General features: G+C 45.9%; 1 protein-coding gene across 3 annotated transcripts in view; it reads right to left on the bottom strand.

Annotated features, from left to right (window-relative positions):
- Positions 1-17026, bottom strand: part of dhx36 (DEAH (Asp-Glu-Ala-His) box polypeptide 36) — a 109091-nt gene that overhangs the window by 88556 nt on the left and 3509 nt on the right. For all 3 annotated transcript variants that reach the window (XM_085989754.1, XM_085989752.1, XM_085989753.1), the window contains exons 2-3: positions 8738-8928; positions 2039-2195 (exon numbers count right to left, since the gene is read on the bottom strand). In XM_085989754.1, coding sequence (XP_085845880.1) covers positions 2039-2195; positions 8738-8928 — 348 coding nt within the window. The remainder of the gene's footprint in view (positions 1-2038; positions 2196-8737; positions 8929-17026) is intronic.

Raw genomic sequence — 17026 nt, 5'->3', positions numbered from 1 at the left:
TTTTTTTTTCTCTTTACAAAAGCCGACAAACCTGCACTCTCTTCCCATCATTTTCTGTGTGGGAGGGTTCAGAGTGGCAGCGCCTGCAGTTTTAACATTTTTTTAATAAAAATAAATCCTAATCTAATTGGCATCTCAACTGGAAAGCTTCACACATATATTAAAAATGAACGCTTCCAAAGAGAAAAAAAAGTAGAAATATATTACTGAAGATTGTCCGCCATTCTGACCGTCTGGTTTTCTATTTAAAGTATTAGTGGACTATTTAAAATGTTAATGCCGCCACTAGCACGATGGGATGAACGGCCTCATTCGGTGCTGTACGATTCTATGAAAATTAGTTCTGGCGCAGGCACAATGGGCCAAATCGCTGTGTCAGCCACGGCTCAGTGGGTAGCACTCTTGCCTGAGGTCAGAAGGTTGTGGGTTCAAGTCCCACTCCAGAGACTTGAGCACAGAAATCTAGGCCGACACTCCCAGTGCAGTGCCGAGGGAGTGCTGCACTGTCAAGAGGCACCGTCCTTTGGATGAGGCGTTAAACCGAGGTCACATAAACGATCCCATGGCACTATTTCGAAGAAGAGCAGGGCAGTTGTATCCCTGGTGTCCTGGGGCCACTATTTATCCCTTAATCGACATCACAAAAAACAAGATGATCTGGTCATTATCACGCTGCTGCTTGTGGGAGCTTGCTGTGCACAAATTGGCTGCCACGTTTCCTACATTACAACAGTGATTACACGTCAAAAAGTACTTAATTGGCTGTAAAGCACTTTGGGGCGTCCTACTATAAGATGTGAAGGGTGCTATAGAAATGCAAGTCTTTCTTTTCTGTGCTGCATGATTCTATAATTCTATCTCTTAGGCTGGAAGTGGTCATTTTATGAGTGTTTTTCAGGCACTATTAGTGATTTTGTCATTGGCAGGCTATAGGGAGAGAGTAGAGGGAATGGGACTAATGGGATAGCTTTTTCAAAGAGCCTACACAGGCACAATGGGCCGAATGGCCTCCTTTTACTCTATGATTCTAACTCTATCCCAACAATATTGGTGGCATAGTGGTTAGCACTGTTGCCTCACAGCGCCAGAGACTCGGGTTCGAATCCGGCCTCGGGTGACTGTGCAAACTCCACACAGACATTCTCCCCGTGTTTGCGTGGGTTTTCTCCGGGTGCTCCGGTTTCCTCCCACAGTCCAAAGATGTGCGGGTTAGGTTGATTGGCTATGATAAATTGACCCTTAGTGTTAGGGGGATTAAATACGTGGGGTTACAAGGATAGGGTGGGATATGTGTTGGTGTAGGGGTTACGGGGATCGGGTGGGATATGTGTCGGTGCAGGCTCGATGGGCCGAAATGGCCTCTATCTGCACTGTGGGGTTTCTGTGATTCTGTGAATATTCCTCTTAAAAGTGCCATCTTGCTGCGTCAGTGCGATTTTTATTTCTCAATTTCCTATAACAACTATTCTTGCGGCCTCTCTGAATGAGGCTACTAAACCTTAGAGGGAGTGCAACGAAGGTTCACTAGACTGATCCCTGGGATGAGAGGGTTGTCCTATGAGGAGAGATTGAGTAGAATGAGCCTATACATTCTGGAGTTTAGAAGAACGAGAGGTGATCTCAATGAAACATACCAGATTCTGAGGGGATTGACAGGGTAGATGCCGGGAGGTTGGTTCCCCTGGCTGGAGAGTCTAGAACTAGGGCGCACAGTCTCAGGATAAGGGGTCGGCCATTTAGGACTGAGATGAGGAGGAATTTCTTCACTCAGAGGGTTGTGAATCTTTGGAATTCTCTACCCCAGAGTGCTGTGGAGGCTCAGTTGCTGAGTATATTCAGGGCTGAGATCGATAGACTTTTGGACTCTAGGGGAATCAAGAGATATGGGGATTGGACGGGAAAGTGGAGTTGAGGTCAAAGATCAGCCATGATCTTATTGAATGGCGGAGCAGGCTCGAAGGGCCATGTGGCCTACTCCTGCCAATTATTCTTTGCAACATGCTGTAATTTAGACTGACAGAAATCTCGACGCCAATACCTTCAGCTCCAGATATCTCAAATTAGTTTTCTTCTTCACAAGGTCTTCCCTCAGCTCCTCATCCAAAAACACATCCTGAGTAATGCTTTCAAAGAGGTACTCTAAGTCCGAACTGGTCTCTGATTTAACTTCCTTGTTGGTTGAAGCGGAGGCACTTCTGCGGTGGGGAAAAAACAATCATGTTCAGAAAGGGATAACGTAACCAATCAGAAATAAAAACAGAAATTTGCTACAGACAGCAATGAGATATATATAAAACCAGCTAATCTGCTTTAGTGCTGGCACAGAAAGAAAGAACTTGCATTTCTATAGCGTCTTCCATGACCGCAGGATGTCCCAAAGCATTTTACAGCCAATGAAGTACTTTTTGAAGTGTAGTCACTGTTGTAATGTAGGGAAACATGGCAGCCAATTTGCGCACAGCAAGGTCCCACAAACAGCAATGAGATAAACACTTAATTTTATGTTAATGAGCCCGATATGTAATTCCAATATTTGCCATTTTCCCCCAAAACTTGTTATAGAGTTTTGCCAGCGAAGCTAAATCGACAATTCCCACTCTTGTTCAACTACCCCAAATCAAAACTCTCACCTCAACATCGATTCCCTCACAAGTAGGAGACAAATTTCCCCATTGACTCACTGGGTAAATGCAGTGCATGCATTAGAACGTGAGCCATGCTGCCCAGGAAGGGCCCGTGAGCAAACCCCGGGGGTTTGTTCTGAGTTAGTTGATTTCAGCCAGGGCTGCATTGGGCTCTCGCATCACCCCACACAGCGTCATTGCCAGGATAAATGGAACACATGTTCATACTTACCTAACTGTACCAGGTCAGGCCTGGATAAGGGAAGGAAGCCATTACTCACCAAACTGCAAAACATGTCTTCACCAAAGCCGGAGAGGCACCCGTGCCCTTGTGAAAATGGTAAAAATGGCAATGGGGGAAAGACTGGTTAAAGGGGGTGGGAGGGGAACACCCACACAGTAAATTACAAAGTGTGGGAACAAGACCAGCGGGACATATGGACAGGTTAGGGGACAGTTACCCAAGTAACAGTTCTGTACACTAATGCACACGGCATAAGAAATAAAAGTGAGCTAGAAGCACAGATTTAGCTTAAAGGGTATGAAGTAGTGGCCATTAGCGGCTCAGCTACAAGCTGGGCATGATTGGGAGCTAAATACTCCAGGCCATAGGATTTTTAGAAAGAACAGGGAAATCGAGAAAGGGGGAGTAACAGTATTGATAAAAGACAATTACAGCAGTGGAAGAGGCGGCAGCAGCAAGAGCGGCCCTGGGTGGAGACTGAGCGTGGAGACCGAGGAGTTAAAGAGCGGGGAGAGAGAGCGGCCCAGACTCACTGGCGGCAGCAGCGAGAAAAAGTAATCGAAGTGCGACGTCACCAGAAAGCAGGTAAGTGATTGGTTGGTGAGCATTTCTCTCTTTCTTCCAAACTTAATTTTTGTGGTTTATAGTTTCTAGGGTCTCTGTGGTGTAGCAGGGAGTGGTAGTAAACAAGGGCCCTTGAGTATATCATTTAATTGTAGTGTAATTAGTGGTATTGATTTGATTTAATTTAATTTAATTTGAATTAATTAAAGGGTAAGTCATGGCAGCACAGCTCGGTCCCGTGGCATGCTCCTCCTGCACTATGTGGGAAATCAGGGACATTTCTTGTGTCCCTGACGACCATGTGTGCGGGAAGTGTATCCAGCTGCAGCGACTGACAGACCGCATTGCGGCGCTTGAGCTGTGAATGGATACATACTGGAGCATTCGCGATGCTGAGGACATCGTGGATAGCACGTTTAGGGAGTTGGTCACACCGCAGGTAAAAGCTGCACAGGCAGGAAGGGAATGGGTGAGCACCAGGCAGAGTAGTAGGCGCAGGCAGGTAATGCAGGGGTCCCCTGTGGCCATCCCCCTTTCAAACAGATATACCACTTTGGATATTGTTGAGGGAGATGGCTTATCGGGGGAAGGCAGCAGCAGCCAACTTCCTGGCACCATGGGAGGATCTGCTGCACAGGACGGGAGGAAAAAGAGCGGGAGAGCTATAGTGATAGGGGATTCTATTGTAAGGGTAATAGATAGGCATTTCTGCGGCCGTAAACAAGACTCCAGGATGGTATGTTGCCTCCCTGGTGCAAGGATCAAGGATGTCTTGGGGCGGCTGCAGGGCATTCTGGAGGGGGAGGGTGAACAGCCAATTGTTGTGATGCATATAGGTGCCAACGATATAGGTAAAAAAACAGGATGAGGTCCTAAAAGCTGAATATAGGGAGTTAGATCAATTAAAAAATAGGACCTCAAAAGGTAGTAATCTCAGGATTGCTACCAGTGCCACGTGCTAGTCAGAGTAGAAATAGAAGGATATTTCAGATGAATACGTGGCTAGAGGAATGGTGCAAGGGGGAGGGATTCAAATTCCTGGGACATTGGAACTGGTTCTGGGGGAGGTGGGTACAAATTGGACGGTTTGCACCTGGGCAGGACCGGAACCGATGTCCTCGGGGGAGTGTTTGCTAGTGCTGTTGGGTAGGGTTTAAACTAAAATGGCAGGGGGTTGGGAACCTGTGCAGGGAGACAGAGGAAAGGGAAGCAAGGATAGAAACAAAAGACAGGAAGGAGAAAAGCAAAAGTGGAAGGCAGAGAAACCAAGGGTGTAAATCAAACAGGGCCATAGTGCATAATAATTCTAAAAGGACTAAGAGTGTTAAAAAATCAAGTCTGAAGGTTGTGTGTCTTAATGCGAGGAGCATTCGTAATAAGGTGGATGAATTAGCTGCGCAAATAGATGTAAACGGATATGATATAATTGGGATTACGGAGACATGGCTCCAGGGTGACCAAGGCTAGGAATTCAACATCCAGGGGTATTCAATATTCAGGAAGGACAGGAAAAAAGGAAAAGGAGGTGGGGTAGCATTGCTGGTTAAAGAGGAGATTAACACAATAGTAAGGAAGGATATTAGCTCTGATGATGTGGCATCTGTAGGGGAAAGCTGAGAAATACCAAGAGGCAGAAAACGTTAGTGGGAGTTGTATACAGACCCCCAAACAGTAATGCTGAGGTTGGGGATGGCATTAAACGGGAAATTAGAGACGCGTGCAATAAGGGCACAGCAGTTATCATGGGTGACTTTAATCTACATATAGATTGGGCTAACCAAATTAGTAACAATACTGTAGAGGAGGGATCGTTTCCTGGACCAATATGTCGAGGAGCCAACTAGAGATCAGGCCATCTTAGACTGGGTATTATGTAATGAGAAAGGATTAATTAGCAATCTTGTTGTGCGAGGCCCTTGGAGAGGAGCGATCATAATATGAGAGAATTCTTCTTTAAAATGGAGAGTGAAGTAGTTGACTCAGAGGCTAGGGACCTGAATTTAAATAAAGGAAACTACGATGGTATGAGGCACGAGTTGGCTAGGATGGATTGGGGAACGTTACTTAAAGGATGAATGGTGGATAGACAATGGCAAACATTCAAAGATCGCATGGATGAACTACAGAATTTGTTCATCCCTGTTTGGCATAAATGTAAAACAAAAAAGGTGACTCAATTGTGGCTAACAAGGGAAATTAGGGATAGCATAAGATGCAAGGAAAGGACATATAATTTGGCCAGAAAAAGCAGCAAACCTGAGGATTGGGAGCAGTTTAGGATTCAGCAAAGGAGGACAAAGGGATTAATTAAGAGGGGGAAAATAGATTATGAGAGTCAGCTTGCAGGGAACATAAAAACTGAATGTAAAAGCGTCTATAGATATGTGAAGAGAAAAAGATTGGTGAAGTCAAGCATAGGTCCCTTGCAGTCATAATTAGGGGAATTTATAATGGAGAACAAAGAAATGGGTGACAAAAACAGGAAGACAGATTATTATCTGAACGGCAATAGATTGGGAAAAGGGGAAGTGCAACAAGACCTGGGTGTCCTTGTGCATCAGTCGCTGAAGGTAAGCATGCAGGTGCAGCAGGCAGTTAAGAAGGCAAATGGTATGTTGGCCTTCATAGCGAGAGGGTTCGAGTACAGGGGCAAGGATGTCTTGCTGCAGTTGTACAGGGCCTTGGTGAGACCACACCTTGAGTATTGTGTGCAGTTTTGGTCGCCTTGCCTGAGGAAGGATGTTCTTGCCATGGAGAGAGTGCAGCGAAGATTCACCAGGCTGATACCTGGGATGGCAGGAATGACATATGAGGAGAGATTGGGTCAATTAGGCTTATATTCGCTAGAGTTTAGAAGAATGAGAGGGGATCTCATTGAAACTTATAAAATTCTAACAGGACTAGACAGACTAGATGCAGGAAGGATGTTCCCGATGGCGGGGGAGTCCAGAACCAGGGGTCACAGTCTAAGGATAAGGGGTAAGACATTTATGACTGAGATGAGGAATTTCTTCACCCAGAGAGTGGTGAACCTGTGGAATTCCCAGCCACACAGGGCAGTTGTGGCCAATTCATTAAATATATTCAAGAAGGAGTTGGATATATTTCTTGAGGCTAAAGGGATCAAGGGGTATGGGAAGAAGGCAGGGACAGGGTACTGAATTTGGATGATCAGCCATGATTTCATTAAATGGTGGAGCAGGCTCGAGGGGCCGAATGGCCTGCTCCTATCTTCTATGTTTCTATGAGGGATTTCAGTTAAGGTTATCAGACAGTGGAAACATTATGAGTAGAGTTAAGGAACAGCAAAGGATGCAAGACTCTGGTGGGAGTTGTCTACAGGCCTCATGATAGTGGTGATGTAGTGTGGGGGGGGGGGGGGGATGTGTAAATACAGAGATCACAGAAACATGTAGCAAAGACAATGCAATTATAATGGGAGATTTTAATTTTCAAATAGACTGGAAGTAGCAGACCAGCTCATGTCGTAAAGGCAATGAATTTCTGGAATGAATTCGGGTGGTTTGCTAGAATAGGTTTTAGAACCGATAAGGGAACAGGCGCTCATAGATGAGCAATGTCCCCATTAATTTTGTTTGGGTGTGGGGCTGCGCGGCCCATACAAAATACCGCGCATGCGTGGTTTTTCCCATTGAAAAGCGGGCGAGCCGGCTGCGCGGGATCCAGAGAGCTGCGCGACCTAAAGGTGCACCAGTCGCTGAAGGTAAGCATGCAGGTGCAGCAGGCAATTAAGAAGGCAAATGGTATGTTGGCCTTCGTAGCGAGAGGGTTCGAGTACAGGAGCAAGGATATCTTGGTGAGACCGCACCTTGAGTATTGTGTGCAGTTTTGGTCGCCTTACCTGAGGAAGGACGTTCTTGCCATGGAGGGAGTGCAGCGAAGATTCACCAGGCTGATACCTGGGATGGCAGGAATGACGTACGAGGAGAGATTGTGTCGATTGGGCTCATACTCACTGGAGTTTAGAAGATTGAGAGGGGATCTCATCGAAACCTATAAAATTCTGTCAGGCCTGGACAGACTAGATGCAGGAAGGATGTTTCTGATGGCCGGGGAGTCCAGAACCAGGGGTCATAGTCTAAGGATAAGGGGTAAGCCATTTAGGACTGAAATGAGGAGGAATTTCTTCACCCAGAGAGTGGTGCACCTGTGGAATTCTCTGCCACAGAGGGCGGTGGAGGCCAGTTCATTAAATATATTCAAGAAAGAGTTGGATATATTTCTTGAGGCTAAAGGGATCTGGGGAGAAAGCAGGGACAGGGTACTGAAATTGGATGATCAGCCATGATCGCATTGAATGGCGGAGCAGGCTCGAATGGCCTACTCCTGCTCCTATCTTCTATGTTTCTATGTTGACAAATCCATACTGACTGTCCTTGATTAATCCATGTCTTTCTAAATGAAGTTTTATCCTGTCCCTCAGAATTTTTTCCGATAATTTTCCCACCACTGAGGTTAGGCTGACTGGCCTGTAATTACTCAGTCTATCCCTTTCTCCCTTTGTAAACAACGGTACCACGTTAGCAGTCCTCGGGCACCACACCTCTTGCTAGAGATGATTGGAAAATGATGGTCAGAGCCTCTGCTATTTCCTCTCTTACTTCTCTTAACAGTCTGGGATTTATCTCATCCGGGCCTGGGGATTTATCCACTTTCAAAGATGTTAAACCCCTTAATATTTTCTCTTTCACTATGTTAATGGATAATAAGAAAATGGCAGACTTGTTCAATGAGTGCTTTGTATCTCTTTTCACAGTGGAGGAAGAGGGCACAATACGAGTGGTACAAGGGAACCTAAAAATAAGTCAAGGGGAGGAGGAACTTAGTGGATTTACTATCAGTTAAAATGGTAATGGAGAAAATAATGGGTCTGAAGATGAGACAAATCTGCAGGAACTGATGGAGAAATAGGTGAGGAAATTGCAGATGCGTTAGTCATAATTTTCCCAAAGCTCTCTCTGAATAACTCTCTCTTGAAAAGGCAGTACTCTCCGACATTAAAACTGAACAGACCTTCAGAAGCCAGCGAACGGAGTTAGGCACGCGTGCGAGTTCGAATGGTTGGGGGAGGGGGGCATACAAGTTGCCAGTGTGGCTGTCGCTCTAGCCAGGTACTAGACTGGGCACGTGGTCCCTGGAAAGAGCTGTAGTACATTGCTCAATAGAATTACACTTTTCTTTCGAAAAAGCACTGTACTAATGTGTCCGGCACAATAGAGGATGCGAGTTTGAAAAGCCCGTACTTTAGAGCAACACCATCAGGAAGAAAAGCTGACCGAGTTACCTCCAGTTCATGCTAGAGTCGGCGGACACTGAGGCACGTTGGTCCTTGTAGTCACTCCGGTTGTAGTCACTGCGGTTGTAGTCACTGCGGTTGTAGTCACTCCGGTCCTTGTAGTCACTGTGTGTCTGGACAGAATTCAGTAGCCGAGTGATATGCTCCTCTCGTGCTTCATCCATCTGCACAACTGCCCTCTATGAAAAGGCAAAAACAGCAGAACAGTATTTTTAATGTGTTAACTCGTTTCAGCTATGGCATCTCATCTTAAATATCCATTAAAAGAATAATTAATTCACTAATTAATTAAAAATCGTTAAACACGAACATCTTCCAGTTCTGATGAAAGGCCATCGACATGAAACGTTAACTCTGTTTCTCTCTCCACAGATGCTGCCGGACCAGCTGAGTGTATCCAGCATTTTCTGTTTTCATTTCAGATTTCCAGCATCCGCAGTATTTCGCTTTTGTTTTAGAGAATGTTCAACTTACTAAGTGCACTAATTGTCAGTAAAGGATTCGATAGGGTAGATACGGAGATGGTGAAGGAATCAGGAACAAAGGGATATAATCTTAAAATTAGAGCTGGGCCATTCAGGGGTGAAATCAGGAAGCACTTTTTCACACAAAGGGTAGTGGAAATCTGGAACTCTCCCCTCCAAAAGGCTGTAGATGCTGGGGGGACAACAGTAGCTTTCAAGACTGAAATAGATAGATTTTGTTAGGTAATGGAATCAAGGGATATGGAGTAAAGGCGGGTAAATGGAGTTGAGGTCTAGATCAGCCATGATATAATTGAGTGGCGGAGCAGGCTCGAAGGGCTGACTGGCTTACTCTTGTTCCTAAACATAGAAACAGGAGATTCGGCCCTTCGAGCCTGCTCCGCCATTCAATATGATCATGGCTGATCCTCTATCTCAATACCATATTCCCGCTCTCTCCCCATACCCCATAATGTAATGATTCTTAATTAGGCAGAACTGAATAAAGTATTACTATAATTCAAATGCAATCTGTGCTGGGCAATGTTCCTGTTTAGCTGCACGGCCACGGAGCTGTCTGCAGCTCCTGTGCAGGCCGCTTCCGGTTTCTCAATGGGAAAACCGGCAAACGTGGAAGTTTGAATAGGCCGCATACCCCCCAAAAAAATTACATGGAACACTGGTACTGAGTACAGTGGGTGAAATCCAGTTAAACAAAGGGGATGAAAACCTTCTCTGAAAACTGTAACGGTGCAAAGCAAGCACAAAACTATCCGTCATTTTGCAGTAAGATCGCGGTTTCCACTCAAGACAAGCTCATAGGTCTTTCAGATGATACATTAAACCGAGGCCTCAATCGCCCGCTCAGGTTGATATTAAAAAGTCCCACTGGAACTACTCGGAGCCGGGTGGGCAAGTTCTTCCGCTGTCCTGACCAACGTTATCCTTCAACAACCATCCCTAAAAAAAAACAAATTCCCTGGTCATTTATCTCATCGCTGTTTGTGGGACCTTGCTAGACACAAATTGGCTGCCGTGCTTCCTTACATTACAACAGTGATTACGATTCAAAAATACTTTCTTGGCCGTGAAGTGTTTGAGATGTCCTAGGCTCGTGAAAGGTGCTTTATCAATGCAAGTATTTTCTTTCTTTTCTCTCTTGAAGATAAATGAAATTGTCACACTGGTGCGGTAAGGAAGCAGCCCTTTTCAGATTGCAGGTTAAGACATGCATTTTCCCCGTTAATGAAAAATGGAAGGACATTTTTTTTTTAATGATGCACAGTTAATGGTCTAATAGCTGAATCATGCAGTTTTATTAGTGAGTCATTTAATATAGAGGAAAACAGTCAATTTCCCATTATTCATTAAAGGGGAATTTCAAACCATAATGGGAAAGGGGGGGGGGGGTTTAAAGAGGTCAGGAGGAATTTGAAAGTGCATCCAATACCTCTTTACAATTAGAAAAATGCTTCCAAATCCCAATAGCAACACAGAAACAGCTGCTGAAGGCTCAAGATTGCGCACGTATAGTTTCTTGAAAGTCACCAACTGCAACTTTCAATTTCGGCTACAGACAGAAAACAAACTGCCGTCAGCGGGAGCATGAATAATTCCCCGTTGCGCGTGGAGCGTCTACAGATGAACCTGTTGGATCTGATTTTAAAATCTATTGGTCCTGGGCACTTAAAATTCTATACTAACTCCCCCACTATACACCACATTTTCGCATTTCTATGATCGACTGGCAGCATGTTCAACAATAGAACTTCGCTAAACATGCAACGAATTTCACTGATAATTTAGAAGTGCATTCAAAATTTTTTTTTTTTAAAGAAACCAGCCAGTGCATCGCAAGTGAAACTATCTAACTACCATTTCTTTTGAATTGCTCAGTATATAAGGCAGTAACAGCTTCACTATACCATCGGAGCCGCTGCCAATCTGCTAGGAGGCAGAACCAACAGGTAAACAAGACCAGCGACTACAACGCCCTTCATTTTCACTTTAAAGATATACTGCTGGTCCCCAAAGGTCGTCGAGCTGAAACGTTGGGGTCGATTTTCATTGACCCGTGGAGTCGGGATTGGAGGCGTGCAGGGGGTTAAAGTCCCGAATTCGGGGATCCCGACACCATCCCGCCCCCATGCCAGTTTCAAAGGAGGCGGGTACCCGCCCCGCACTGGGACCCGCCTCCCCGAGGCGGGAAGGGTTTAGTGCCAATTAACTGCCTGTTAACAGGTAGTTAACAGGCAGCTTTTAGCCTAATCCCTATTTTAAAGCTTGAAGTGTGGGATTCCCGACGGCTCCAAACCACGGCAAGTTAGAGGAGTCGGGCCGTCGGGTTGAAGGACTTGGAGGGGTCGAGATGTCGGTGTTCAGGTGAGTGATGGGTGCATGAGTGCAAAGGCAAGTGTGTTTAGTGTGTCTAAAGTGTGTAAAGAAGTTTAAATTACCTGTACTTACCTTTACAGCCTTCCTTCCTCTAGGTTTCGGGAGTCCATCATTCAGCCGGCACAGAAAGCAGAATGGCCGCGATCTGTCAAAAGTGACAGCCTTCAGCTTTCTGTGCCGGTGAGCTTTCTAACTGAGTCTGTGTAGAAGGACTCAGGTTAGAAGTAAGACTGTCAGTGTTTGACAGCTTCAATCAGCTGTGAAACACTGATATTTCATCTGTCAAAATGTCTTGACAGATGAAATATCAATCTGTGACGTCACCTGTTGCCGGGTGGCCCTTAATTGGCCTGCTGAGCACGTTAAAATCGCGTGGATTGATCGCATCTCGATGGAGGCGGGACTACAACCCCGAAAGTTGTAGTCCTCCCGCCTCCTTCCCGACTTCTGAATGAAAATCACCCCCGTTAACTCTGTTTCTCTCTCCACAGCTGCTGCCCGACCTGCCGAGCGTTTCCAGCAGTTTCTGTTTATATTTCATCCGCAGCATTTCGCTTTTGAGCTGGTTCCCCTTGATCACTCAGCGCGTTTGTCCGGTGAGTGCCTGAGCCATACAAACCACAAAGGTCACAGGTCTAATCCCAGTCTATCCCGAGTTAGCTGATCTCAGCCTGGGTGGCAATGATTTGGCCTCCGTTGGATTCTCCCTTGAATTAGGGAGAACAAAGTCGACCAGGGTTCCTGCTTCCGATGACTATCCAGCGCCCGTGTGCTGTTTTTAAGCAATCTTCTGTTGTTCAGTTGAGTAGTAAAGAAGGCGTGCGCTCCTTCCGCTTGCTCCCGGCGAAGAGACTCGAGGTGTTCGGCGCCTTCCCGGATGCTTCTCCTCCACTTTGTGCAGTCTTGGGTCAGGGATTCCCAGGTGTCGGTGGGGATGTTACACTTTTTCAAGGAGGCTTTGAGGGTGTCCTTGAAGTGTTTCCTCTGCCCACCTGGGGCTCTCTTGCCGTGCCGGAGCTCCGAGTAGAGCGCTTGTTTTGGGAGTCTCGTATCGGGCATGCGGACAATGTGACCCGTCCATCGGAGCTGATTGAGCGTGGTCACAGCTTCGATGCTGGGGATGTTGGCCTGAGCAAGAACACTGATGTTGGTGCGCCTATCCTGCCAATGGATTTGCAGGATCTTGCGGAGGCAGCGTTGGTGGTACCTCTCCAGTGCTTTGAGGCAGCGCAAGTCAACCCAAGCACCCCACTCACCCGCCCCTTCAACCACTGTCTGCCCCACCTGTGACAGAGACTGTAGGTCCCGCATTGGACTCATCAGTCACCTGCGAGCTCATTTTTAATGTGGAAGCAAGTCATCCTCGGTTCCGAGGGACTGCCTAAGAAGAAGAGGAAAGAATTCAGTCTTATGGTTATAATCACTAATTTTTCTACTTTAACATACACAATCTAAAAGCAGAGTATAATTTCTTCAGAGTATAACACAATTTACAAGTGGAGTTCTGTCAGCAGTTTTGAACATAGGCAGGCGCTCAATTATTGTAGGTTTCTTTCTTCAAAGACTTAACACAAAAGCTTCTTTTTTTATACACGGATTTCTTTATCAAACTGGAAGTGGCCTTGCCTTATTTGGAAATCTCCGGTCAATGAACCGTCCTTTCGCCGATTTTTACACACACAAGTTTACATTTCTCTACACATTCATATCTCCATATCCTTTTGCGATGTATATCAACATCCCCTTGCAGTGGTATGTAGTGGGATGTTTATAGTATGGCACTACTATAAACATCCCATGGCCTTACTTCAATCTTGAACACTGGCTGTTGCTAGGGTGATCTGTACAGGAAACTCTTTCTTATCCGGCACCGACAGGACCGGCGTGGTGCCGGTTTATCAAAAAGTCCGGATTACAGAGAGGTATAGTAAAAGGTACGAGAGCCCTGTACACGGCCACAGATCCAGGCATCCCTGTTGCATAGCAACAGGTGCAGGAACCCCGGTTACACGGCCACAGATCCAGGAACGGCCACTAATATGAAGTAAAGCTTACCTGAACCTACTCCTGAATTTGGCCGGTTAACAGAGATTTCCGGTTATTTAGGTGTTGGTAAATCGAGAGTTTCCTGTAATTCTCTCTCTCTCGCTCCTCAATGATGCCAATCACTTTTTTTGCCCTACAGTGAATGAGCTAAACATCAACACCTTTCAGAAGTTCCATATACCAACACCATGCTGGAAATGTGTCTGTGTGGACATCGTGTAACGACAGGATCGGGCCTGACTGTGATGCCCCTGCAGTCAAATAGCCTGCAGAAACTCTCTGTCAAGACTCACAATGACGAACTGCCACTTGGTCAAGGTAACTGAGGGCGACTGGCACCTGTGGGATCGCACCCCAGCGAGGAGGCAATGCTTGATAACAAAATTAAGCAAATCTGCAATACTAGTAGAAAGCTTGTCAAGGTAGGAAGTGGGAATCCTGGACGTCCATTCAAACTTAGAAAATGATACCAGATACGCTGGAGGGGGCAGCTCGTCACTTGTTAACAGTCCCCAACTGACAACACCCATGTTGAGCCTCCCTGATTATAATCGCTCAACCATTGGTGGCCGTGCCTTCTGTTGCCTGGGCCCTAAGCTCTGGAATTCCCTGCCTAAACCTCTCCGCCTCTCTACCTCTCTTTCCTCCTTTAAGACGCTCCTTAAAACCTACCTCTGTGACCAAGCTTTTGGTCACCTGCCCTAATATCTTCATAGGTGGCTCGGTGTCAAATTTTTTGTCTTGTAACACTCCGATGAAGCGCCTTGGGACGTTTTACTACGTTAAAGGTGCTATATAAATACAAGTTGCTGTTGTTGAAGCCGCACTAGGCGTTTTGCGATCCAAATCCTCCCACAAAAGCAAACATTCAGAGCAGGAGTTTCCACTCGGTTGAGTAGGTTTACCAGCGCAATTCGCCCAAAACCGGCCAAACCAGCACTAAAGATTGAGGAATATTACACACAAGTTACATCCAGCACAAATCAAGCTTTCGCGACCTTTTGCGCTGGTTTCAAAAACATCGTGCTGGAAGCCGGCCCGCCCACAAAACTGGCCACGCCCCCAGATCGAATTAATCACAGCGAGTTTCCGATAATTGCACCAGTTTGCGGGCCTTCGAAGAGGCTCTTAAAATTAAGCTTTTTCTTTGGCGCAAGGACACTAACAGGCACCTTCTAAAAGCATTTAAATATGTTTTAAAATTTACGAAAAAACTGACTACTGTACACAAATGTAACTAAACCTACTTGTCAGCTGCATTAATAAAGCATCACCAGGTTACCACTCTTAAATATATCAAGGAATCTTTTTTGATGCACTTTAAAAAAAAATACATTCTAAAACGCTGCCCAATTGCGCTGGTCCGTGGCAGATATTACATTTGGCGACATGCAAATGAGTTTGATCGGAAACTTGAGGGGAAAAAAACTTCCCAAAACGAGCGCAAATTTGAGCGCAATTTACGCCTGGATCGCCGACTGCACCCAAAGCGGAAACTCTTGGCCGTAATCTTTTTTCCTCTGAAGGTAGGTCATCGACCTGAAACGTTAACTCCGATTGGGCCGAAATTTGCGCGCCTGTAGGGGCACCGCAAGTTCCGGGTTTAGGCATGCGCTGCGCCTGCACTAAAACCCGGAACTTGCGATCTGTCAAGCGTTTTCTTGACAGATCGCACGCATCCCCGGGAATCCGCCGGCGGAGAGTTGGGCTTCTGCCCAGCGAATGCCCGTGAAATTCTTAGTTTTGTAAAACAGAAAAAAAATGTAATCAATAATTTATACATTTAAAAACTTGGTAAGTGTATTTTTAGCCCCTTTAAAATATGTAAATTTATTTTTCAAAAAATTACATTTTTGTTTTAAATATTTAATGAAATGCAATTTTACAGGTGATTTTTTTTTAAATTTGATGTCTAGGTGTATTTTTGGGGGGTATTCCCATTCATACTTGTGGGGTTCGGTACGTATGGAATTCCCATTAAGCATGAATGGGGATTCCCTTTTCATTCGTTGGTCTGGCCCATGTGTTCCCAGGGGTGCTCACGACCCGCCTGGGATATGTAGGCCTCTGCCCGCGGGTACCCGGGAGTCCCAGGACCGCAAATCTCCGTGGATCCCAAGGCCCCTGGTACGTGGGCATTTTATTTGCGGATTGGAGGCATTTCCGAGCGGGAAGCCTCCGACCACGAATTCAGGACCTTTCCCTGTCCACTGATGATGTCTGACCTGCTGAGCGTTTCCAACATTTTCTGTTTTTATTAGCGTTTTTGCCCTAATCTTCAACAAAACTGATCTGGTCTGGTTGTAAGATGATGCTGGGAGTATTAGGGCGGATAAGTGGCAAGTAACATTCGCGTCACACAAGTGCCAAGCAATGACCATCTCCCAATGTGAGTGTCTAACCACCTCTCCATGACATTCAATGGCATTACGCAAGACATAAAAAATAGGAGCAGGAGTCGGCCATTTGGTCCCTCGAGCCTGCTCCTTCATTCAATGAGATCATGGCTGATTTTCTACCTCATCTTCACTTTCCTGCACTATCCTCATATCCCTTGATTCCCTTAATATTCAAAAATCTATCGATCTCTGTCTTGAATATACTCAACGACGGAGCCTCCACAGCCCTCTGGGGTAGAGAATTCCAAAGATTCACCACCCTCTGAGTGAAGAAATTTCTCCTCATCTCAGTCCTAAAATGGCCGACTCCTTATTCTGAGACTGCGACCCCTGGTTCTAGACTCTCCAGCCAGGGGAAACATCCTCCCTGCATCTACCCTGTCAAGCCCCTTAAGAATTTTATATGTTTCAATGAGATCACCTCTCATTCTTTTAAACTCTAGGGAATACAGGTAGACTATCCTTTATCCGAACTTCCGAAAACCGAAAACCTCTAAAAACCGAAAGTTTTTTCGTTCAGCGTAAGTCGTGCGCACGACGCCGACCCCCGCCGACACCGACCCCCGCCGACGCCGACCCCCGCCCGACCCCCACCCCCGACAAATTTCCCAGTCTTATAAAATACCTTCTGAAATCCGAAATTTTCCAAAAACCGAAACACGGCTGGTCCCGAGGTTTTCGGATAAAGGATAGTCTACCTGTATAGGCCTAATCTATGCAATCTCTCCTCATAGGACAATCCCCCCTCCTCCCAGGAATTAGTCTGGTGAACCTTTGTTGCACTCCCTCGAAGGCAAGTATATCCTTCCTTAGGTAAGGAGACCAAAACTACACCGTACTCTTGGTGTGGTCTCACCAAGGCCCTATATAATTGCAGTAAGACGTCTTTACTCTTATACTCCAATCCTTTTGTAATAAAGGCCAACATACCATTTGCTTTCCTAATTTCTTGCTGTACCTGCATGTTAACTTTC

This window comes from Somniosus microcephalus, chromosome 6, assembly GCF_052327205.1.
Source record: "Somniosus microcephalus isolate GS21.2 chromosome 6, FLI_Smic_1.0, whole genome shotgun sequence".
In the NCBI taxonomy this organism is placed as follows: Eukaryota; Metazoa; Chordata; class Chondrichthyes; order Squaliformes; family Somniosidae; genus Somniosus; species Somniosus microcephalus.
The sequence above is the reverse complement of the archived record's forward strand: the minus strand, read 5'-3'. Positions and strand labels throughout refer to the sequence as shown.